At 43.1% G+C, this 24,018-nt stretch overlaps 1 protein-coding gene and 1 pseudogene across 1 annotated transcript in view; one reads left to right on the forward strand and one right to left on the reverse strand.

Moving 5' to 3' along the window:
• Positions 1–24,018, reverse strand: part of SIL1 (SIL1 nucleotide exchange factor) — a 232,707-nt gene that overhangs the window by 161,521 nt on the left and 47,168 nt on the right. The window contains exon 2 of the mRNA XM_064366364.1: positions 4,058–4,172. Within this exon, the coding sequence (XP_064222434.1) occupies positions 4,058–4,132 (75 nt within the window). The 5' untranslated portion in view covers positions 4,133–4,172. The remainder of the gene's footprint in view (positions 1–4,057; positions 4,173–24,018) is intronic.
• LOC105733012 (thioredoxin-dependent peroxide reductase, mitochondrial-like) lies at positions 21,979–22,805 on the forward strand (annotated as a pseudogene).

Below are 24,018 nucleotides of genomic sequence, written 5' to 3' on the forward strand. Positions count from 1 at the left end.
ATGAAATGCCCCAGGGGCCAAGCAGGGATGCCAGTAAATCAGTGGACCAGGTGTAAACAACAGGGAGTGGTGGGACTGTAGAAACTGGAGCCCTCCTGCCTCCTTCCTAAGGGAAGCAGCTACTACTCAGCTGGTCTACCACTGTCATGCAGACATTCAACTTGAAAACAGAAATCCAGATTTCTATGTGAAATGTTCTTATTTTTAGAACACTAAAAGGGCCAAACTAAAATATCTAAGCATCAACTTGCAACCTTTTTTTTTTTTAATTTTTAGTACAGACAAGGTCTCCCTATGTTTCCCAGGCTGAACTCCTGGACTCAAGCAATCCTCCCTCCTCTACCTCCTAAAGTGCTGGGATTACAGGCATGAGCCACCATGCCCAGCCTCCATCCTTGCTTCAGTTTACCTATTAGCCGGATAATTCCTGGCAGGCTGTAAGCAAGCAGCCAAATTCTCATCATCAAGAGAAGCAGAAAGGGGAAAGGGAGATGGTGATGATAAGAAGGTAGCACAGGAAGCCCTTCAAAACCCAGGTAGCCTGATGTTCATTCTAACTACTAAGGGTTAGGTAAGCCTCTTTTTCTAGGTTTCATTAACAAGATTAACAGAGTAGATTCAAGAAGGAGGGTTAGAATGAGACTGGTGAACTGCTGAGCTACATGCTTCAAGTCCTAAGGAGGCCAGACTCTTGCAACAATCCTGTCACTGTTCAAAATATTTTTTGTACCTCCTCTTGGTATCATCTTTGAACCAGATTTTAAGACACAAACACAAAATCTGTCATTATTTTAAAGTACACCAATCCCTTTAGTGGAGACTGACACAAAATTGGTAGTCCCCAGTCTATGCTCACCTTGTTCACCAGACCTGGCTATGAGAGTCTTTAGATGCTTTGCCCAAATCACACCTAGCTATCCTCAAAGGCCAAGGGCTCAGAAGCATTGAGAGAGGTTCACTGATATGAACAAACCACAAGCTGGACAGTGAATTCAAAAGCAGAGTTCCAGAGGAGGTTTTGAAAGAAGCAGCATCAAGAGGATGAGGTTGTAATGTTAACAGCAGTTACCATTTATTAAGCCCTGATCATATGTCAGGCACCGGGGCAAGATGCCTTCCATGCCTCAATTCATCCAAGTCTCATCGGTGAAGCACATCATATTGGTCCCATAGGAGGACAGATATGGGGCTTTTCAAAATCATGCTGCTCAGAAAAGCAGAGCAGAGATTAAAGTCCAGACCTGCCTGGCTCCAAAGCCCATACATAAGTGTTGACTCACTTCTATGATTCTTTCATGGTCAGATGTCCTAATAAGTTGTGCCCTGAGAGCTGAGGGAATGATGCTGGGACAATGAGATCACTTAGTATACCTACCAGCCCAGGCCCTTCCTTGGCAAAGACTCCCATGGGCCAGGTAAGAAACCACAGTCCAAGAGAAAGAACAAGCACAATTAGCCTCACTCTGCCTAGGCAGTGTTCTGAACAGGAGAGAGAGACGCAGGCCAGCCCTTGGTCAGCTGTGAAATAAACCCGTGCTCCGGTGCCTTCCCAGCTGGCTCCTCAGGGCTCCCTTCCATGCTAGACTATGAGCACTCTCTTCTCCCTATCACCATCACTCCAAATACCAGTTTCCTCTCAAGTGACTGGCAAGAAATGCTAGATAAGGTGTTAGCTGACAACAGCTTACCATGTCACACTTCCTTGCACTTGTATCTGAATAAGAGATTCTTACAAACCAAAGCCTACAAGATCCAAGAGAATGAATGAATCTCTAATGATGGGGTGATAGACACTGTAACAGAGACAGACTGCCAGGGCAACATTTTGGGACAGAAGCCTGCCTGACATAGCCCAAATTAAACCACAGAAGCAGCACTACCATACTAAAAAATTAACAGCTGACATATATTAACCATTTACTGGCCATCTCGGGCCAGTTTCAGTGCCAGGTGCTTTATATATAATCACATTGAATCTACACTAAAACCTTAAGAGGGAGGTACCAACACTGTTTTACAGATTAGGAAACAAAGCTCAGAAAGGGTCAAATTGCCAAAGTGAGAGGCCAGGGGATCTTACGAAGGGCCTGCGCTCCTTCCACAAGGCTCCACTACTGTACCTTCCCCCACTGTTCACCACCTTTTTAAAGCCCAATAACACACAACCACAGCCCTTCAGTGTCTACATGCCTTCTGACATGTGGCATCCCGGGGAAGTGCCACAGCAGGAGCCAGGGAGGAAGGCTGACTCCAGATCATACTGTGATACACACAGCCGGCCTTTCCTAGGTGGGCATCAACCTGCCCAAATGCCTTTCAGGAGGACAATTCCAGGTCATCAGGAACACTTACCTGGACTCCAGGCTCTGAAGAAAGGATCATAACCACCTCCACCCCATTTTCACTGTTGTGAAGGTGGCTGGCTGTGTAATTTAGATTTTTAAATGACATCAGGGCAGCAATTTTTATGGTATGAGAGAAAAGATGCTTCAACTCCTACTTGTGCTTAGCACATGATGAAAGATTATGACAAATGGATACAGCTTAGGAACAGACATAAGGATAAAAGCAGCTTCTGTTGATGAAAGTCAGTATTAACATTTTTCTGAGACTAGACTCAATAGAGCTAATATAAATGGACCAGAATAATTATGCTCTGAAAGCTCATCTATTTGGTTGGACTATTATCCAAAAGGGACTTCCTAACTCAGTCCTTAAGTAAATTCATCAGCATGCCTTTGTTAATTGTGCATCTGCTAAAGCTCACAATGGGGAACACGGCATCCTCATAAGCTACAAAGTTGGGGAGGGGACACAACCTGGTCCCTCAAGGCTCTTTTCTGGGCCATTCCATCTCCAACCCATGCCAGAGACAGCCCCAACCTCATGCTGTAGCCAGTCCCATTCTCAGGGACCTCTGGGATCCCATTCACACTGTCCTTGAAGAAGACACAAATAAACAGCACCAACAGGATCTCAGAGGGCATTAAACTCAAAAGGTCTCGTGACTCCTAACTGCATGTTTTCTCCTGCTCCACAAAGTGGGGGGAAAGGCAGAGAGAAAACAAACGATTTCAGAGACAAGGTGGAAGCTTGCCATGAGCCAGAGGTGAACCACAGCTAAGCTGGATTGTTATTAAATTCATCACAATTGTCATTTGCACTCAAGGACCAGAAGTGCAAAAGCTCCAGAGCTTCCAGCACTTTATCTAACATTTAGTGGGAGCCCTGGGGGTTGGGGAAGGTGGCCAGGGGAGGGTGAAACTGTCAAAGAACTAACAGTGAGAGCTTCTCAAGGGAGAAGAGAGGGAGGGCATTAGGAGCTGGTCAAGGGCAGGCTATTGCTGGGACAAGCCAAGGAAACAGGGCCAGGAGCCGTAGTGTGCTGCACCAGGCCAAGTTCAGGGCCTTTTTGCGCATTCTCCTCCTGCCAGTGGCAATGGCAGAAGCCCTGAGCAGTGTGGTCTAGGTTAATGAAGAGTGGTCCAGAAAGAACAGGGAGCTACAGACAAAAGGAAAGAGAATAGAGATAGAGATAAACTGAGGAAGTACAAGGAAGAGAGGAGTAGAGGGGAAAAAAAAGTTTTACTTGGAACTGATGCCCACCACACAGGCACTCAGCTTTTAAGAAGAATTCTGACATTCACAACTCTCACAAACTGGCTGTGTGATTTTGGACAAGTTACTTAATGTCTCTGAGTTTTAGTCTTCTCAAAATGAGGATAAAAACTGTAGTTGCCTACTTCATAGTGTTGGGAGGATTAAATGAGAATACATATAAAGCACTCACTACAAGGTTTGGTACATGGAAGATTATATTAATTTATCATCATCATCATCTTTTTCCCAAAGGGAAACTGTGCCATAAGCTTTAAACAAAGGCCAGAAGACACAGGGATTGGGAGGAAGAAGTCTACCTACTCCATGATCCACTGCCAGCCACACTCGCATAAGAAAGAAACATAAAAGCCCACCCTACTCCCACAGCACCCCTGGTGAGAGGGAGACCTTCTCAGACCTCATCAGGGATCCCTCCCATTTGCAGTAAGACATTTACCGGGTTCTGATGACTGAGGCAGAAGGTGAGGCAGGCGGCCATCAGCAGCCCAAGGAGCATGCCCAGAGGAGCCATCCTAGATGAAGGCAGGCTCTGGTGAGCTGTAGTCAGGGACCTGTAGGTGCAAGCACAGAAAACAGAAGGTCAATGAAAAACTAGTGCTTGGTGTCCCTGCACTGTGATTCCCATGTTGCCACTTGCTCACAGATGTCAGACATTTCCTGCAGAGAGGTATAACGAGCCTTCTACCACTTCTAGATAATTCTGAAGCCTCCATCTCCCATGGTGGGTCCAGCCATCCAACAAGAGATATGCCCTGGCTAGAACCATACAGTCAACCAAGACTCCTGCATAAGCTGTAACAGCCGTGGTCCCTTCCTTCTTCATTAACAACTTGTTATCAGGTTGTGATGGGTAGCCTTGACTATGATAAGGCGAGAAGGAAACTAACCAACTGATCTGCATGTGAACAAACATGGACCCAAATCCACATAAGCCTTTGTAACCATCCACTTCTAAAACATACCCCATTATCCTTCTTGAAGACAGATGGCATCAACATTGTCTAAGCCAGCAAAGTTCAATATCTCCAAGCCACAAAACCTCTCACAATACCTTTCAGTCAAACAAATCGAAGTACAAGCCCCAGTAGCTACTAAAAGGAAAGGCAAAGGTGGGAAGATCACTTAAGGCCAGAAGTTCAAGACCAACCTGCACAACATAGTGAGACCCTGTCTCTAAAAAAAAAAAACAAAAACAAAAATTAAAAAACAAAAAAATTAGCCAGGCATGGTGGTGTGAACCTATAGTTCCAGCTACTCAGGAGGCTGAGGCAGGAAGATCACCTGAGCCCAGGAGGTTGAGGCTGTAGTGAGCCATGACTGCACCACTGCACTCCAGCCTGGGTGACAGAATAAGACCCCACCCCTACTAAAAAAAAAAAAAAAAAAATTAAAAGGATATAAGAATGGAAGGATATCCCATGTTCATGAATTAGAGACTTCATACTGTTAATAACAATACTACCCAAAGCAACATACAGATTCAGAGCAATCTCTGTTAAAATCCCAATGGAAAAACATATCCTAAAACTCATATGAAATTTCAGGGGACCCAGAATAGCCAAAATAATCTTAAAAAAGAAGAAAGGGCTGGGTTTGGTGGCTCAACACCTATAATCCCAGCACTGTGGGTGGATTGCCTCAGCTCAGGAGTTCAACACCAGCCTAGGAAACATGACAAAACACCATCTCTACCAAAAATACAAAAATTTGCTGGGTGTGGTGGTGCATGCCTGTAGTCCCAGCTACCCAGGAGGCTGAAGTGGGAGGATCGCTTGAGCCTGGGAGGCAAAGGTTGCAGTAAGCTGAGATCATGCCACTACACTCCAACCTGGGGGACAGAGTGAGTACCCATCTCAAAAAAAACAAAGTAAAAGAAGAAACTTAGAGGACTCACTCTTCCTGATTTCAAAACTTACTACAAAGCTACAGTAATCAAAGGGTGATACTGGCATAAGGATAGACAGACAGACCAATGGAACAAAATTAAGAGTCCAGAAATAATCACATATATGGTCAATTTTTGACAATAGTGCCAAGACCATTCAATGGAGAAAGGACAGTCTCTTTAAGAAATGGTACTGGGACAACTGGATATCCACATGTAAAAGAATGAAGTTGGACTCTTACATCATTTATAAAAACTAACTAGAAATGAATCAAAAACCTACATTTAAGAGCTAAAACATAAAACTTGGAAAATAGATGTAATCTTAATGACCTTGGGTTTGGCAATGACTTCTTAAATATGACACCAAAAGCATAGGCAACAAAAGAAAAACAGATAAATTGGGCTTCATCAAAATTAAGAAGCTTTTGCATCTCAAAGGACATTATCAAAATAGTGAAAAGACAGAATGGGAGAAAATATTTGTAAATCACATCTCCGTTAAGGGTATATTGACCAGAACATGTTGAGAATTCCTAAATCTCAACAATAAAAAGACAAGCATCCCAATTTAAAAATGGGCAAAGGCAGAAGTTCAAGTACAGCCTGAGCAATACAGCTAAATCTCATCTCATAAAAAAAGTTTTTTTTAATTTTAAAAAAGCCAGGTGTGGTTGCATGCACCTGTAGTCCCAGCTACTCAGGAAGCCAACGTGAGAAGATCTCTTGAGCCCAGGAGTTTGAGGCTTCAGTGAGCTATGATAATGCCACTGTGCTACAGCCTGGGCAACAAAGTGAGATTCTGTTGCTTAAAAAAAAGTAAGTATTAAAAAAATTAAAATGGGCAAAGGACTTAAAACATTTCTCCAAAGAAGATATACAAATGACCAATAGGGACATGAAAAGGTTCACAACATCACTAACCATGAGGGAAATGCAAATCAAAACCACAATGATAAACCACTTCACACCCACAAGGATGGCTGTAATTTTTTTTTAAGTAAAATAACAAGTGTTGGTGAAGACATGGATTAATGAACCCTCGTACATTGCTGGTAGAGACAGAAAACAGTGCAGCTGTTTGGGAATAGCTTGGTGGCTCCTCAGAAAGATAAATATAGAATTACCATATGTCCCAGCAATTCCACTCATAAGCATATTCCCCAAAGAATTGGAAACAGGGACTTGAACAGATATATGTACATCAGTGTTCATTGCAGCATTAATCACAATAGTCAAAATGTGGAAGCAATCCAAGTGCCCATCAAAAGATGGATTTTTAAAATGTGGTATATACATAAAATAGAATATTATTCTGCCATAAAAGGAATGAAATTCTGATACCTGCTGCAACATGGAAGCTTGAAAACATTATGCCAAGTGAAATAAGTCAGACACAAATGCTCAGACATTGTATGATTCTAATTATATGAAATGTTTAGAACAGACAAATTCATTTAGATAAAAAGTAGAAAAGCAGTTACCAGGTTGAGGAAAAGGGGAAATGAAGAGTTACTCCTTAATAGGTAAAGAGTTCCTATTTGGAATAGTGAAAATATTTTGGTCTATTCTAGTAAACTAGAAGAGAAATCAAGAAAACTTAATCCAAATTAGCAAATGATCTAGGAAAGAAATGCAGAAGGAAAAGCAAAACAAAACAAGCAAAACAAACCAGAAAATCTTAGGAAAATTCAGGATGTGTCAGTATTAGTCCAGACCCTTACAAGAGGTTTTAATATTTATCCCTCAGCCCCAGTATACCTCATTAGGCAGTTTACTCAACTGAGGCTTAAGTGAGTTAATTACACAGCAGCACCTCTGAAGAGTGTGGTGTTTACCTTTTATCTATCCCACTCTTGCCACATTCCTCCCTGCTTCACCTTCAGAAACTGGACGTGTGGCATGACTGCAGTGGGACCTAAAGCCTGCCTGAATCCACTCTCAGAAGTCACTACCCCTCTGCCCAGCCCATCTTCTCACGGGTAGACAGAAACTTTCCCTAAGGACATCTGCAGCCATGAAAGGAAAACAGCCCTGCTGGACCGCCACTGTGCTAAAAAAGCACAGCCAAATGGAAAAGCAAAGGCGCGGGTACTAAAAATAGCTGCTACACTCACCCAGCAGCAAAAGCCTTAGCTTTCTGCCAGTTCCCCCCATTTTTGCCAACAAAATGGAGCGGCTGAGTGCCACGAGAGCTTCCCCCAGCAACCTGGCTCCCTGGGGCACCAATCACACTGAAAAGCAGGGAGTGAGTTCACAGCACCACACTAGGTTCCGGACAGGTGACTGGCCATCCCTGGGTGTGAGCAGGAGAGGGACCAGGCTGGGTGAGGATGAACAAGGGGCAGGGGTCGCCACATCAGGAGGGAGAAGGCTAGGGATGCCTAGGGAGATGGCTCCTAAGAGGGCACAGCCCTAGAGCTTCCTATACTGCTCTACACTTTTCTTAATCCTGCAGCCTTGGCTGCGGGAGAAAAAAGGAATAAAGAAACAGCATTATCGGGACAATGTACGATAAAACAAAGATTAGCCCAAAGCCACAGATGTCCCTCCCCTTCCATGAGCGCCTCATGTGTACACACGTACACACACACACACACACACACACACACACACACACACACACACAGAGTTAATGCGCTCCCTTCTTACAGCCTGGGATTAACAATGAAACCGGTGCTGGGGAAAAAGAGGAGGAGGAAGAGCTAAATGAGAAGGAAATAGTCAAGGGCAAGGAAGACAAATGAGCAGAAGGAGGAGGCCCAGAAGGGAGTGAGGAAGAAGAAGAGGTCAGGGGCAGCTGATGCATAAACAGCAGCTTCCCCGACTCCTTGGAGTGGGAAGGGGAGTGGAGGGTGAGAGAAAAGGCAGCTCCCACAGGGCTCCCAGCCATCTCCATCTCCTGCACACACGCTCACACTGTCAGAAACATTTTCTGCCAATACTAAGGATGAGAGATGGATTCACAAGTGGATCCTTCATCTTCCCTCAATAATTCCACATGGATTGCACACCTGACCCAGTTATTGCCTTCATATATTTTTCCACAAAACAGGGAGAGAGAACGAGAAGAGAAAGAGAGGAAAAGAACATGGAGCTGAGGTGAGCAGTGCGAGAGGGATGGAGAGATTGGGAGGATTGAGGGGAGACCTAGTTGAGGCTGGGAGAAAGGAGTGAGATAGTTTCTCAGGCTTCACAGGGGCATTCAGAGAGCAAGACTGCAGCATGCAGGCACAGAAAACAGTGTTCTCTGTCCTTTTAAAGCCTGGCCTGCAGCCACCTCACCTGTCTTGGTCCTTACTCAAGAAGTGGCAGGCATAGTTTGCCCTGGGCTTTCTGCTAAAGCTGAAGGAGAAAGGAAAAGGAGAAAGGGAAGTGGCACACAGCTATCCTCTGCCAGAATGGCCCACCATCACAAGCAGGGACAGAGGCAGCAGCAGCAGAAGCCAGCTGCAGTCCCTGGCATAAGTAAAGCCAAAGTCATGGCATCCTGTTAAGGCACAGTTTGGCACACCTGGCCTGATGACAGCACCCTTCCCAAACCACTTGCCACCCATAAACTCTGGGTTCACCTCATCACCTCATCAATGGCCCCTGCATATCCTCCAAAAAAAAAAAAAAAATCCTTCTCATCATCCTTGGCTTTCGGTGGAAGACAGACCTACATCTCTATATTTACAGCCCTCTTCTGACTTAAAATACCATCACTCTGTCCAGGAAAGGGGAAACTATTTCAATGTTTCACCAGTAACTCTTTCCTTAAGTATCCAGGCTTTGGGACAAAAGAGATAATAAGGTACTTGAGATGCCCATTTTTCTATCAAAAGTGGCCATTTGTAGGCTGTACCTCTGCCTAAACAGAGGTTGGATGCACTCACCAATCTGTATTGCCAGCTTACTGCAGCCCAGAGCAGATGCTTGGGGAGCAGGTGGGAGGAGGCCACTCAGCCCCCACCTCCCTCAGTGCCTCATGTCTTCCACACAATTCAGACAAAACTGGGGGAGGGGACTGGGCCCTGTGAAAACAAGACATCTCTCCTTAACGTCTTTTCTCCAGAATGGAAAACCAAAGAATGGAATGAGGATGGCAAGAAGCCAACAAAGGGAGAGGGAGCAGGACTGCTGGGTCTCTGGCAGCTTCTGACACGCCTGGCAGGGCCCATGGACAGTAGCTGCTCAAGAATTTCAGGACCAGAGCACAGAAAGAACTGGAAAAGGTTCTAAGTGTTCTGGGCAAGAAAAGACAACCCAGTAGCCTGCCTTGGAGCCCTTAGAATTTCATCTTATAAAATGCTCATGTTATTAACCTACAGTGTCTGTTCATGTATTTCCCGAATCTTCTAGATAAAGTGAAAGGGCAAGAATTCCTACTTCCATTCTGTAAGGAAGAAACTGAAACAAAGAGACAAACAAAACAAAAACACTGGGTAGTATAACACATGGACTTAGAGTCAGACAGACCTAAGGCCAATTCTTGGCTCTGCCACTTCCTAGCTATGTGATCTTGGATACAACTTCAGACCTCAGTTTCTTCACCTATAAAATGGGTATATTAAGAATTTCTACTTCAAAGGTTGGTAGCGAGGATTAAATAAAGAAATGAATAGAAAGTGCTTGGTATAGCACCTAGCACCTAATCATCACTCCATTTTTTAATTGGTTGGTTGTTTTTTTTGAGACAAGGTCTCACTCTGTCGCCCAGTCTGGAGTGCAGTGACACAATCTTGGCTCACTGCAACCTCTACCTCCCAAGCTCAAGCAATCCTCCCACCTCAGCCTCCTGAGTATCTGGAACTACAGATATGTGCCACCATACCTGACTAATGTATTTTTAATTTTTGTAGAGATGTGGTTTCACCATGTTGTCCAGGCTGGTCTCGAACTCCTGGACTCAACTGATCCACCCATGTCGGCCTCCCAAAGTCTTGGGATTATGGGCCTGAGCCACGGTGCCTGGCCCACTCCATCACTGGAATGGAAATGATGACTGCTGCCCCTGGACCCACAGCCCATCAGGGCCAGGCCGGACAACCACTATCCAAATCTCCTGCTTCCTGCAAGATCCACACACTCTCCAGCTGACCCAGGTCTCAAACAAGGACCAAAGCCTTTTGTTGGGTACCTACTTCTAGGAGGTAGGAAATACAAGTTAAAGGATGACCCCCTGGCTGAAAATGAAGAAACCCGAGGGAGTTTTCTGCTAAGCCCCAAGACCCAGCCCACTCAGCACTTGGCCCAGCATATTGGCATCCAGAGAGTCAAGCCACCAGCACACAGAACTGCCAGCTGCAGGAACAGCTGTAAGACAATCACCTGCTTTACAAACTGAAGGTTAGAGGATGAGCTCTTCCACAGACACACATTCATTACTATTTATGGATTGCACAAAGTCATATGCACACATATAATCACTCACCTCTACACAAACAGAAGTGCACAACCTAATTTAAGCAGACAAATATGAAGCTGAAAAATAATGCAAACAGGATGCTGAAAGGACGCCCCTGACAAGAGAGAACAGTGTGCAAAGGCTTAAGAAAAGATATAGAATTTTAAAGAATTTGAAAGACAAGAAAAACAAGTTTGGAATAGTCAGGCAAACAGGCTTTTTCCCCCTAAGACAATACTAAAGTCAAGAGGTAGATAGCAATTAAATGGAAAGTCTTTGAACAGGAAAACAAACGTGGTTTCTAACTAATCCAGCCCCAAATTGGCAAGGGGGCTGTACTGGAACATCCCTGAGCCAGTGGCCATTTGTACAATGGGGAGAGTATCTGCCCCGTGTTTTGAAGTCACGCCTTTGGCCAAGCAAAGAGGGACTGCTCTCAACAAACCCAAGGCACCCAAGAAAAAAGGTTATTAGAGGAGGCTGTTGGAGGGTAGAGGGTTCACAATGAATCCAAGCCTCTGCCTAACCAGGGAGCTACAAAGCCAAAATCCACACTGCAGCCTGCAAGGGGGAAGAGTGGCAGTACAGATGTTAGCCCTGCCAGAGGGCACAGAGAGCCAAGAAGGGCTCCACAGGCCCAGCTGGGAATAGGCACCAGGAGTGAAGGCAATGTGGGATGGGATGAAATGGAAGGGCAGTGAGGGGCATTTCTCGCCCTTTCTCTGTACTCCCAGAGGTGGAACATGACCTACAGTCCATTCCCGCTCCAATAGAGAAGAATACAGATCCTCCAGAAGGTAGCAAAATAAACTAGGAAAAAAAAAAAACTGCAATCACAGAGACAAAAGATAATGCCTCCAATGAAAAGAAATCAAATGACACGACCGGGCGTGGTGGCTCATGCCTGTAATTCCAGCACTTTGGGAGGCCGAGGTCAGGAGTTTGAGACCAGCCTGGCCAACATGGCGAAAACCCATCTCTAAAAATACAAAAAAATTAGCCAGGCATCATGATGCACACCTGTAATCCCAGCTACTTGGGAGGCTGAGGCAGAAGACTCACTTGAACCTAGAAAGCAAAGGTTGCAGTGAGCCAAGATCATGCTACTGCACTCTAGTCTGGGTGACAGAGTGAGGGTCAGTCTCCAACAACAAAAAAAAGAAATCACATGACAAGCAGAGTGACTGAATAAAAAGCTTAGCTTGGCCCTCTCCAGATCTGTCCTACTTGGCCACAGCTTTCAAAGAATCTGAATGCTAGAAGAATGCAAGCTTAAGACTCAGTCTTTATTTGAACTGCTGAAGACCCAGAAGACATGGCAGGCACTCAATACCTACATAGAGAACAACTGGAATTCAGTGCCATTAGGCATGGAACTTATCAATGGGTCCAGGAAGGCTGTGGCAACCTCATACCTGTTGAAGACAAAGGAGTTGACAGGGCTAAGGCAGGGCAAGAGTTTCGGTGCTATCAGCACAGAGGTGATAATCAAAGCAACAGGAGCAGAGTGACTGTCTTAGGGAGAAACCTTAGCGAGAAAAGGACAGTGGGCCAAGGATAGTCTTCAACTCATGGCTGCAGGTTAGAAAAAGGGAGCAAGCAAGGAAACCAGAGGAGCAGCCACAAGATTAGTGCAGAACTATACAGTATAGGCAAGAGGGTGGAAAATCATGAGAAAATCAAGTTGTAGACTACAATGTCAGGAGATTAGTCACTGGATTTGGCAATGAGGCAGTCAGAGGGCCCTTCAAAAGAGGGTCGACATATGAAGACAGAGGCACAAGGGTAAGACACTCCAAAAGGCTGAATAGGTCCACTAAAGTTTGAAGATTTGAGGCCACATTTCTAAATGTGATTTTCAACATTTCACTAGAGTGCTAATGAGAATAGCGAAAAAAATCCCTCCAGTGGTGCAACAGAGGGATTCTTTGATGCCATACATGAATTCGTCTGATTGGTGTAGAGCCACCCCGCAACACACACAACTTCAGGGCAACGACGCACACAGTCACTCCAGCAGAGGGAGAGGGCAGGGAGGCAAATATTCCCAAGAAGCAAGTCCCATCAGACACAATTCTACCTTCTCTGGGCTCTCAGGCATGTCTCAGACTGCCCAGTAGCTTTAGTCCTTATACTTTGTGAAACTGTAATATAACTGTAGTAATCAGCATGGCCGTGAGAGAGAAATACCCCAGTGCCACCTCTTCCTCTAGTATTCAAATGTACTATCTGGGCATCCCAGAGGAAAATTTATTCTGTCAAATAGTAATTATAGTCAACACTTACAGAGAACTTTCCATGTTGCAACCAAAGTATTAAGCTCATTTACTCTCCACAACAACCCTCCGAGGTGTTTCCAATATGCTGCTCATTTTACCCATGAGGGGACCAAAATTCAGAGAGGTTAAGTAACATGCCAGAGTTCATGCAGCCAGAGAGCAGTAGAGTCAGGATTCAAAGCCACTTTGGCCCCAAAAGCCATGCTCTTTCCACAACTGTGCTGTCTCTCCAGGGGTCTGTGAAATCAGCCACAGAAACTGGACTCATCATTTTACTTGTTCTGCAACAGTATAAATAAAAAGGCACATTTTGTGTCAGGAAAGAAATTTTTAAATGAGCCTACTGGGGCCCTCTTGTGGAAAGACCCACCTCTACCATGTTCAAGTTTCTGCACCACACACAAACACACCACACACACACACACACCCCACACACAGCAGTTTGATTACTAAATGCCCTTGGCACAGACCAGCCAAGGCATAGGCACAGGCATTCAGGAAGAAGAAATCCCTTAACTCAGATTACAGCCAGGCTTCCTTTGTGACTTGTTCCCTTAACCTCCTCTATCATTCAAGTTTCCTAGATGTATACGAGGCAAAAGCATCCCTGCTCCCCTTCATGGAGCCCAGTGCCAAGTGCACGTGCGCGTGCACACGCATGCACACACACACACAAACAACCACAACCACATATACCATGTATATACACACACCCAATTATCTGGCAAGAACTTGACACCTCACCCCTTCATGCAGAAAATACACAAGACAGAATTATTTCTACATGGCAGAGAAAGATGGAGTCTTCTTTGATGAATGGGGCTTGACTAAGCATACCAGCAGGTGACCAGATGAATCAGAGGACTATTCGGGTCCTGGTCTGTACTTTCCAGTAGCTCCTAGACTGTAAGCTTCTAGCAAGATATAGACAAGGGGACCTACTCCTTGTAGCTGATCCTTGACTCTGCCTTAGGTACTGGGAGTGATCAGCCCATGTCTGATAACAACCAAGGTTACCAGAAGCTCCATTCCTTTCCATCCCACTTCAGTGTAATAGAAAGAATGTGGGCTCTGGATTTCAAGCCAGGTCTCCCCTACTAGCTGGTGACTTTGGGCCAGATGCTTAACCTCTACAAATTTCAACCCCTTCATCTATAAGGGGACTTGATAGTGACTATTTTGTAGTATGGCTGTCAGTATTAAATGAGATGACATAGAGCACATAGCACAGTGCCTGACACAAAATGAGAGCTCAAAAAGCTTGTAGCTCTCACTACTATTATTAGAGAAAATTCTGAGCAAAGAACAGGAAAAGCAAAAGCAGCTAGGGCTTCTCCCCCATCCAGAACTGTCTTCTGTTCTGGCAACCAAGCCCCTCCTTGGAGACTAGCTTCCCTGAGCCACAAGTTGGCCCACACACCTGGACTATACTCTGAGTGGTTATAGACACATTTCCATTGAAACCTTTAAGTGATGCTGGCTGGCTCTGCATCAGTGCTAGCTGACTGACATCAGACACTTCAGAGTCCGGCTTCCCGATGACTCAGGCCTGTCTCCAAATTCCTGCTGTCATTCTCCTACCTTAGGGGAGAGTAGGTACAGCCAGGGCAAATATGCAGCTGACTTAGACTGCTGGGACCACTGTAGACAGAGGCAGCTGGCATCCAGGGAGTAAAGGTCCAAGGGCTTCTTTCTTCCCTCTCCTTTTAAAATAGTAACTGGATCTCCTTGACAGTATGCATGATATGCTTTCTCTATAGCCTGCTCCCAAAGAACACCAGGGACTTTCACACCATCATTCACATACCACAGTCGGGGTTTGGCAGGGACAGAGGAGAGATCAGAACTCATCTTTCCTTTCCCCTGCTGTCTCTAAGCTTCCAGAAAACATCAGGGCCTCTTAATGGGGCTAAAATAGGGAAGAAGATATGATTTCCAATCTATAGCTCTAAATGAACTATCTGCTAACTTGTAAGTAAAATTTGTGTGCCATTTCTATTGTAAGCATTCAGCATTCACACTCTAGAAGCAAATACCACACAAAGATAATTTCAGCATTAATGTCAGTTCCTTGAGCACACTGGGAACCATACTATGGAAAAGAACATACAAAAGAGATTTTGTCACTTGCCTCAAGTGGATGATATCCTGTTCACATTCAGTGGATAATGTGGCCTTCCATATCTTAGTGTTAGACAGCATAATTATTAAAAAGAAAAGGCCAGGCTCACACCTGTAATCCAGCATTTTGGGATGCCAAGGCAGGCGGATCACCTGAGGTCAGGAGTTCGAGACCAGCCTGGCCAACGTGGTGAAACCTCATTTCTACTAAAAAATACAAAAATTAGTTGGGGCCAGGCACAGTGGCTCACACCTGTAATCTCAGAACTTTGGGAGGCCAAGGCAAGTGGCTCATTTGAGGTCAGGAGTTCAAGACCAGCCTGGCCAACATGGTGAAAACCCATCTCTACTAAAACTACAAAAAAAAAACAAACAACAACAAAAAAAAAACAGGTGCCTGCAATCCCAGCTACGTGGAAGGCTGAGGCAGGAGGATCACTTGAGGTAGAGGTTGCAGTGAGCCAAGACTGAAACACTGCCCTCCAGCCTGGGCAACAGAGCAAGACTCTGTCTTAGGAAAAAAAAAAAGATACAAATTACAACTTTGTAATGAGCTAGGCAATAATTAGGGTACTCCTTAAACTGATTACGGAGCCCCAAGAAAATAGCATTTACTTACAGAAACACTTATCATCAATACAAGGATGGGTCACCAAGCACAGGACTTGCTACTACCATGTTGGTATTGACTATGTCTTCCAGGTAAGTCAGCAACTGAAACATTTTATTTTTAACACGCTTGAGAGCCCAAGACTATTTATAATATCAGATCCTTAAAAACTTGAAAGAGAGATGAATTTTAAAATGTACACATTTACATATGTGGGCAGAAACACAAAAATCAGATGCCTCTCAACACAGCTCAGGGAGCCATAACTCACGGCTTTCACAATCCCACCTAACGCCCAGAGAAAATCCGGGCACCTTCTCCAAGGGATGGTAGGAAGCTGGGTAGGTAGCCAAGAAACAAAGAAACCTAAACTCAGCACTTGGCAGGACAATTAAGGAGTGGAGGATTTTAAATGCATTGTTTCTGACTCTAAATATGGCTACATTTATTACCAATTTGGGATCAAAAACCACATTTAGTTCTGTCATGACCACATGCTAAAAATATTAAGCAGAGTATTGCCTAGGAAACAGCAGTTCTCCCTGCTGAGGCAGTTCCACTTCAGAGCCACCTCTGCCATGGTCACAGGGTTCCCATCCTGTGCTTTACTGAGAGTCCAGTTACAAGCAGAACTGATACTGTCCTGCCAAGACTTTGCCTGCGTTTTAGAAGGCAGCAATAGCAACCAGAGCTAGGGACCGTTCAACCTCCTCATCTTCTCCAGGGCTGTTTTAGGTGTCAGTGAAGCTCTATTTCACAGGCCTATAACTAGAATCCATCTGACTGGGAGCTCCACAGGGGGAGGGACAATTGTCTGTGTAACACACTGCTTTATCCTCAACGCCCAGCACTTTGCCTGGCACTCAAAAAATACCCATTGATTTAATAAAATCAATAATCTAAAAAGAACCATCTGGAAGAGTATAATGGAAAATAACATTGCCATTAAAATAAGTAAAAATATGGACTGTGACAATACATAAAAACAGGTGCTGGCCAGGCACAGTGGTTCACACCTGTAATCCTACCACATTGGGAGGTCCAGGTAGGAGGATCACTTGAAGCTATGAGTTCAAAACCAGCCCAGGCAGCAAAGTGAGACTCTGTCTCTACCAGAAAAAAAAAAAAAAAAAAAATTTTTTTTTTCATTAGCAGGGCATGGTAATACACCTATAGTCTCAGCTACTCAGGAGGCTGAGGTGGGGGGATAGCTTAAGCCCAGGAGTTTAGGGCTGCAGTGAGCTATGATCACACACTGCACTCCAGACTGGGCAACAGTGAGACCCTCATCTTTAAAAATAGGTGCATAAAAAATTGTTGAGTGGAAGTGGAAGCAGCAGAACCTAATGGCACACATCTATAAATTACTACTTTGGGACGAAGTATGTGTGGCCACCTCTATGATCATATGTGAACTTAGAATTATGGAAAACCATGCTCAATGGAGTTTTTCACCCTGAAATGTTAAATATCTGAGAAAACACTTTAAAATACATTATTTTCAGAACAGAACCTACTCCCTTATCAGCTGACTTGTTCTGATCTCTTGGATGGCTCGGAGGCCTTGTTTTTGTTCAGCAAACCCAAGATTAGACTATACACTTATCAGCCCAAGGAAACACTGAACCCATGGAAAAAGCCACAGTCTTAAAATCCAACTTATCAACTTGACCCTGTTTGCGAGGGCAGCTTCCAGTCTGCATCATCAGTATGGCTGGCTGCCTAGACAGGTGGCCAAGATGGAGGTGTGAAGACAAAAAAGTATGGAAAAGTTCACCTGGCCCAACTTCAAAGCCAGAGCTCCAAAAAGGTAGGAGCTTAACAGGCACTTACTGGCCAGCAAGGTGCCTGTTAAGAAGGTGAGGAGTACCCCAATCCTTCTCAAACTCTTCACAAAAACTGAAGAGAAGGGAAACACTTCCTGATTCATTCTATGAAGTCAGCATTACCCTGAAACCAAAGCAAGACAAAGACACTATAAGAAAACTCCAGACCAAAATCTCTTATGAATATACATGCAAAAAATCCTGAACAAAATACTAGCAAACCAAAATTCAGCAGCATATTGAGAGAATTCTACAACATGATCAAGTGGTATTTATCCCAGGAATACAAGAGTGGCTCAACATACGAAAAGCAATCAATGTAATACACCACATTAATAGAATGAAGGAAAAAAACCACATGATCGTTTCAATTGATACAGAAAAAGCAACTGACAAAATCCAATACCCTTTCATAATAAAAAAAAAAAAACCAACAAACAGGGAATAGAAGAGAACATCTTCAACATAATAAAAGGCATATATGAAAAACCCACAGCTAGCATCATATTTAAAGGTGAAAGACTGAAAGCTTTTCTCCAAAGATCAAGAACATGACGAAGATACCCACTTTCACCACTTCTATTCAACATAATACTGAAAGTTCTAGCCAGTCAATTAGGCAAGAAAAGAATAAAGGGCATCTATATTGGAAAGGAAGATGCAAAACTATTCTATTTGCAGATGAAATATATATATATATGTATAGATAGATAGATGTATATGTAGAAAATATATATACATACATCTATATATATATATTTGAGACGGAGTTTTGTTCTTGTTGCCTAGGCTGGAGTACAGTGGTACAATTTAGGCTCACTGCAACCTCTGCCTTCCAGGTTCAAGTGATTCTTGTGCCTCAGCCTCCCAAGTAGCTGGGATTACAGGCTCACACCACCATGACCAGCTAATTTTTTGTATTTTTAGTAAAGACAGGGTTTCACCATGTTGGCCTGGCTGGTCTCGAATCCCTAATCTCAGGGGGTCCGCCCTCCTCAGCCTCCCAAAGTACTGGGATTATAGGCATGAGCCACCGCACCTGGCCAATGATATGATCTTATATGTAGAAAACCTTCACAAATCGGCCAGGTGCAGTGGCTCACACCTGTAATCCAAACACTTTCGGAGGCCAAGGGGGCGGATCACCTGAGGTCAGGAGTTCAAGACCAGCCTGACCAACATGAAGAAACCCCATCTCTACTTTTGCATTTTGTAAAAATACAAAATTATCCGGGTGTGGTGGTGCATGCCTATAATCCCAGCTACTGGGGAGGCTGAGGCAGGAGAATTGCTTGAACCCAGGAGGCAAAGGTTGCAGTGAGCCGAGATGGTGCCATTGTACTCCAGCCTGGGCAACAAGATCGAAACTCCATTTCCGAAAAAAAAAAAAAGAAAAGAAAACCTTCACAAATCTAGCAAAATAAAACCTGTTAGAGCTAATAAATTCAGTAAAGAATAAATTCAGTAAAGTTGCAGGACACAAAACCAACACTCAAAAATCAGTTGTATTTCTCTATTTCAGAGATGAATATTCCAAAAAGGAAACTAAGAAAGCAATTCCATTTAAAACAGCATCAAAAAGAACACTTAGGAATAAATTTGACCAACAAGGCAAAAGACTTTACACCAAAAACTACAAAACACTGCTAAAGAAAAGAAGATCTCCATTCCAATTTTTCTGTGCACGCACGTGTGCGCGCGCGCACACACACACACACAAATAAAGAAGACATTTTAGGTTCATGATTCAAAGATTTGATATTGCTAAAATGATAGTATTACCCAAAGCAATATGGAGATGCAAAGCAATCCCTTTCAAAATTCCAGTGTCATTTTTTGCGGAAATGGAAAAACCCATCCTAAAATTCACATGGAGTTTCAAAGGACACTGAATACCCAAAACAATCTTGAAGCAGAAGAACAAAATTGATGGGCGCAGCGATTCATGCCTGTAATCCCAGCTACTTGGGAGGCTGAGACAGGAGGATTGCTTGAGGCTAGGAACTCGAGGCTGCAATGGGCTATGACAGCGCATTGCATTTTAGTCTGAGTGACAGAGCAAGATCCCATCTCTTAAAAGAACAAAAACAAAACAAAAAACAGCAAAGTTGAGAAAAAAAAAAAAAGAACAAAGCTGGAGAATTCACAAGTCCAATTTCAAAACTTACCGTAAAGCTAGAGTAATCAAAAGTGTGGTAATGATGTAAGGAGAAACATATAGACTAATGGAAAAGAATTGTGAGACCAGAATTAAACCCTCACATCTATAGTCAACTGATTTTTACAAAAGTGTTATTGACTAAAAGGAGATTTTTAAAAAACAAAATCTAAAACGGGCAAGGCGCAGTGGCTCATACCTATAATCCCAGGACTTTAGGAGGCTGAGGCAGGCAGATCACCTGAGGTCAGAAGTTCAAAACCAGCCTGGTCAACATGGCAAAACCCCATCTCTACTAAAAATACAAAAATTAGCTGGGTATGGTGGCAGGCGCCTGTAGTCGCCCTGTGGTGTGGCAGGCGTTTGAACCGGGAGGTGGAGGTTGTAGTGATCTGAGATTGCACCACTGCACTCCAGCATGGGCAACAGAGCAAGACTCTGTCTCAAAAGAAAAAAAAAGGTAAAACTATACAATTCTTAGAAGAAAACATATGGGCAGGCAAAACCTTCATAACCTTGGATTTGGCAATAATTTCTTAAATATTACACCAAAATCACAGGTGCTAAAAGAAAAATAAACTGAATTTCATTAAAATATTTTAAAACGTTTGTGCAAAGGACAATATCAAGAGAATGAAAAGACAAGAGAATGAAACAAAATATTTGCAAATCACACATCTGATAAAGGTTTAACATCCAGAATAGAGAAGTAACTCCTACAACAGAAAGACAAACAACCTAATTTTAAAATGGGTGATAATCTTGATTAGACATTTCTCCAATGATGTGCAAATGACCAGGAGGCACATGAAAAGATGCTCAATACCATTAGTCATCATTAGGGAAATGCCAATCAGAGCCACTTCACACCTACTAGGTACGGTTATAATTATTAAAGAAAAGGAAAATAACAAATGTTGGTGAGGATGTGAACAAACTGGAGACTTCATACATCACTTGTGGGAATATAAAATGCTGCAGCTGCTATGGAAAAGTTTGTGGTTCTTCAAAAAAGCTAAACATAAAATTACCATATGACCCAGCAATTCTTCGCTTAAGTAGATATCCAAAAGATGTGAAAACAGTGACTCAAACAGATGCCTGCATGTGAATGTTCACCGCAGCATTATTCACTATTAACCAAAAGATGGAAATGACTCCAACAGCCAACACAAATAAGTGGATTTTTATAAAATGTGGGTGTGGGGGCGTGTGTGTGTGTGTGTAAATCTCCAATGGAATATTATTCAGCCACAAAAAGGAATCAAGTTCTGATACATGCTACAATATTAATGAACCTTGAAAGTCCTATTCTAAATTAAATAAGCCAGACACATAAAGGACAAATATTGCTGGGTGTGGTGGGAGGATAGCTTAAGCCCAGGGGTTTGAGGCCAGCCTGGGCAACACAGAGAGACCTCTATCTCTTAAAAAATAAAAAAATTGAAGGGGCATCATAATGACAAATTTTATGTTCTCTCTGTGTGTATATATATGTATCTAAGTATGTGAGTGTATGTATGTATCTATATGTATATGAGTATGGTGGGTGGGTGTGTGTGTGTGTTTTGGTAGAGATGGGGGTCTCACTATGTTGCCCAGGCCACTCTCAAACTTTTAGGCTCAAGTGATTGCTCCATCTTGGCCTCCCAAAGTGCTGCCATTACAGCCATGAGCGGCTGTGCCCAGCTTTATGCCATATATATTTTATCACACTAAAAAATTAAAAAGCAATGTAAGATTGCCTATGAGTTGGGAATTGTTAAAGCTGGACATTGGATACATGAATACATTATATTGCTCTCTTCTAAAAATTTAAGAAGGCCAGGCATGGTGGCTCACGTCTGTAATCCCAACACTTTAGGAGGCCAAAGCGAGACGATTACAAAAAAACTAAAAAAATCAGCCAGGCATGGTAGCATGTGCCTGTGGTTCCAGCTATTCAAGAGGCTGAGGTGGGAGAATCACCTGAGCTCCGGAGTTGGAGGCTGCAGTTAGCCATGATGGCACCACTGCACTCCAGCCTGGGTGACAGGGTGAGACTCCGTTTCAAAAACTGTTTAATAGGCGGCGCCCACGTGCACTGAAGATGACAGCTGCTGTGGGAAGGTTGCTCCGAGCGTCGGTTGCCCGACATGTGAGTGCCCTTCCTTGGGGCATTTCTGCCACTGCAGCCCTCAGGCCTGCTGTATGTGGAAGAACATGCTTGACAAACATTGTGTTCTGGTTCCGGTCAAGCAAAATTCTTCAGCACTAGTTCCTCATACCATGCACCTGCTGTCACCCAGCATGCGCCCTATTTTAAGGATACAGCTCTTGTCAATGGAGAGTTCAAAGACCCAAGCCTTGATGACTTTAAGGGGAAATATTTGGTGCTTTTCTTCTATCCTTTGGATTTCAACTTTGTGTGTCCTACAGAAATTATTGCTTTTAGTGACAAAGTTAACAAATTTCACGACGTGAACTGTGAAGTTGTTGCAATCTCAGTGGATTCCCACTTTAGCCATCTTGTCTGGATAAATACACCAAGAAAGAATGGTGGTTTGGGCCACATGAACATCACACTCTTGTCAGATTTAACTAAGCAAATTTCCCGAGACTGCAGTGTGCTGTTAGAAGGTCCTGGTCTTGCACTAAGAGGTCTCTTCATAATTGACCCCAATGGAATCATCAAGCACTTGAGTGTCAATGATCTCCCAGTAGGCTGAAGCGTGGAAAAAACCCTCCGCTTGGCGAAGGCATTCCAGTACGTAGAAACCCATGGAGAAGTCTGCCCAGCAAACTGGACACCGGATTCTCCTACAATCAAGCCAAGTCCAGCTGCTTCCAAAGAGTACTTTCAGAAGGTAAATCAGTAGATCACTCGTGTGTCTGCACCTTCTCACCCCAGAGAAGAACCACAGTTGAAACCTGCTTTTATCATTTTAAAGACAGTTATTTGTAGAAGGCAAGGAACCAATTATGCTTGTATTCGTATATATTGCTCTAAATGTTTTGTTGTAATACTGGCTAAGACCTCTTAAACATCGGCAGTTGCTAGTATAAGGAGTCCTTTACTGGTGACATCTTGGCGGCTAGCTAGCTAGTTTCTACAGAACATAATTTGCCTCTATAGAAGGTGATTTTTAGATCATGTCTTCAATGGAAACACTCTTCTGTTTCAACCTTACCTGAATCTTGCCTATATCAAAGTAGAGCAACACTCATTGAAAACTTCTGATCAAGGGTCCTGAAATTTTCATCTTTAATGTCTTTGTATTAAACTGAATTTTCTTTTAAGCTGCCAGTGATCACAATTTTCAGTTATTATCAGCTGTCTAACTCCTGCAATGAATGTTTATGTGATTGAAGCAAATGTGAATGTTATTTTAAAAAGTGGCAAAGTGACTTAACTATCATGCATGATCCCTCATCCCTATAGATTTTACTTATTTTATTCATTAGCTAACTTTGTCTATGTATATTTCTAGATATTGATTAGTGTAATTGATTATAAAGGATATTTGTTGAATCCAGGGATTGCATTTTGAAATTATAATTATTTTCTTTGCTGAAGTATTCAATGTAAAATATATAATAAAAATAAACATATTTTAAAATAAAAAAATTTTTAATAAACATAATAAAAATAAAAAATTTAAGAAAGAAAAAAAGGATCTTTTCTGTAGGTTTTTGGTAGATACTCTTTGTCAAGGTAAAGAAATCCCCTTCTTTTCCTAAACTGCTAAGAGTTTTATGATGAATGTGTGTTAAATTTTATCAAGTGTGTTTTCCACATCTACTAAGATGATCATATAGTTTTACTTTTAACCTATTAATATGGCTAATTTTATGTATAGATTTTCTAATATGAAACCAACCTTGAATTCTTGGGATAAGCTCAATTTTGTCAGATAATCATTTTTATATTCTGCTGGAATTTATTTGCCATATTTTGTTGATTCTCCATGTACTCCCATAATTCTCTGTGCAACTATGGTAAGATCCACAACTGTACTATAAATATGAATTGCCTGAGTACATGAACTCCTTCCTCATCTACTGTTTAATCCCTAGCTAGGTCTAACATACAGCAAGCACTCGATAAAAGTATGACTGATGAACAAATAGGTGAATAAATGGGTGAGTG

This window comes from Aotus nancymaae, unplaced genomic scaffold, assembly GCF_030222135.1.
Source record: "Aotus nancymaae isolate 86718 unplaced genomic scaffold, 86718_ANA_hifiasm-v0.15.2.pri h1tg000064l_1, whole genome shotgun sequence".
NCBI classification, from domain to species: Eukaryota; Metazoa; Chordata; class Mammalia; order Primates; family Aotidae; genus Aotus; species Aotus nancymaae.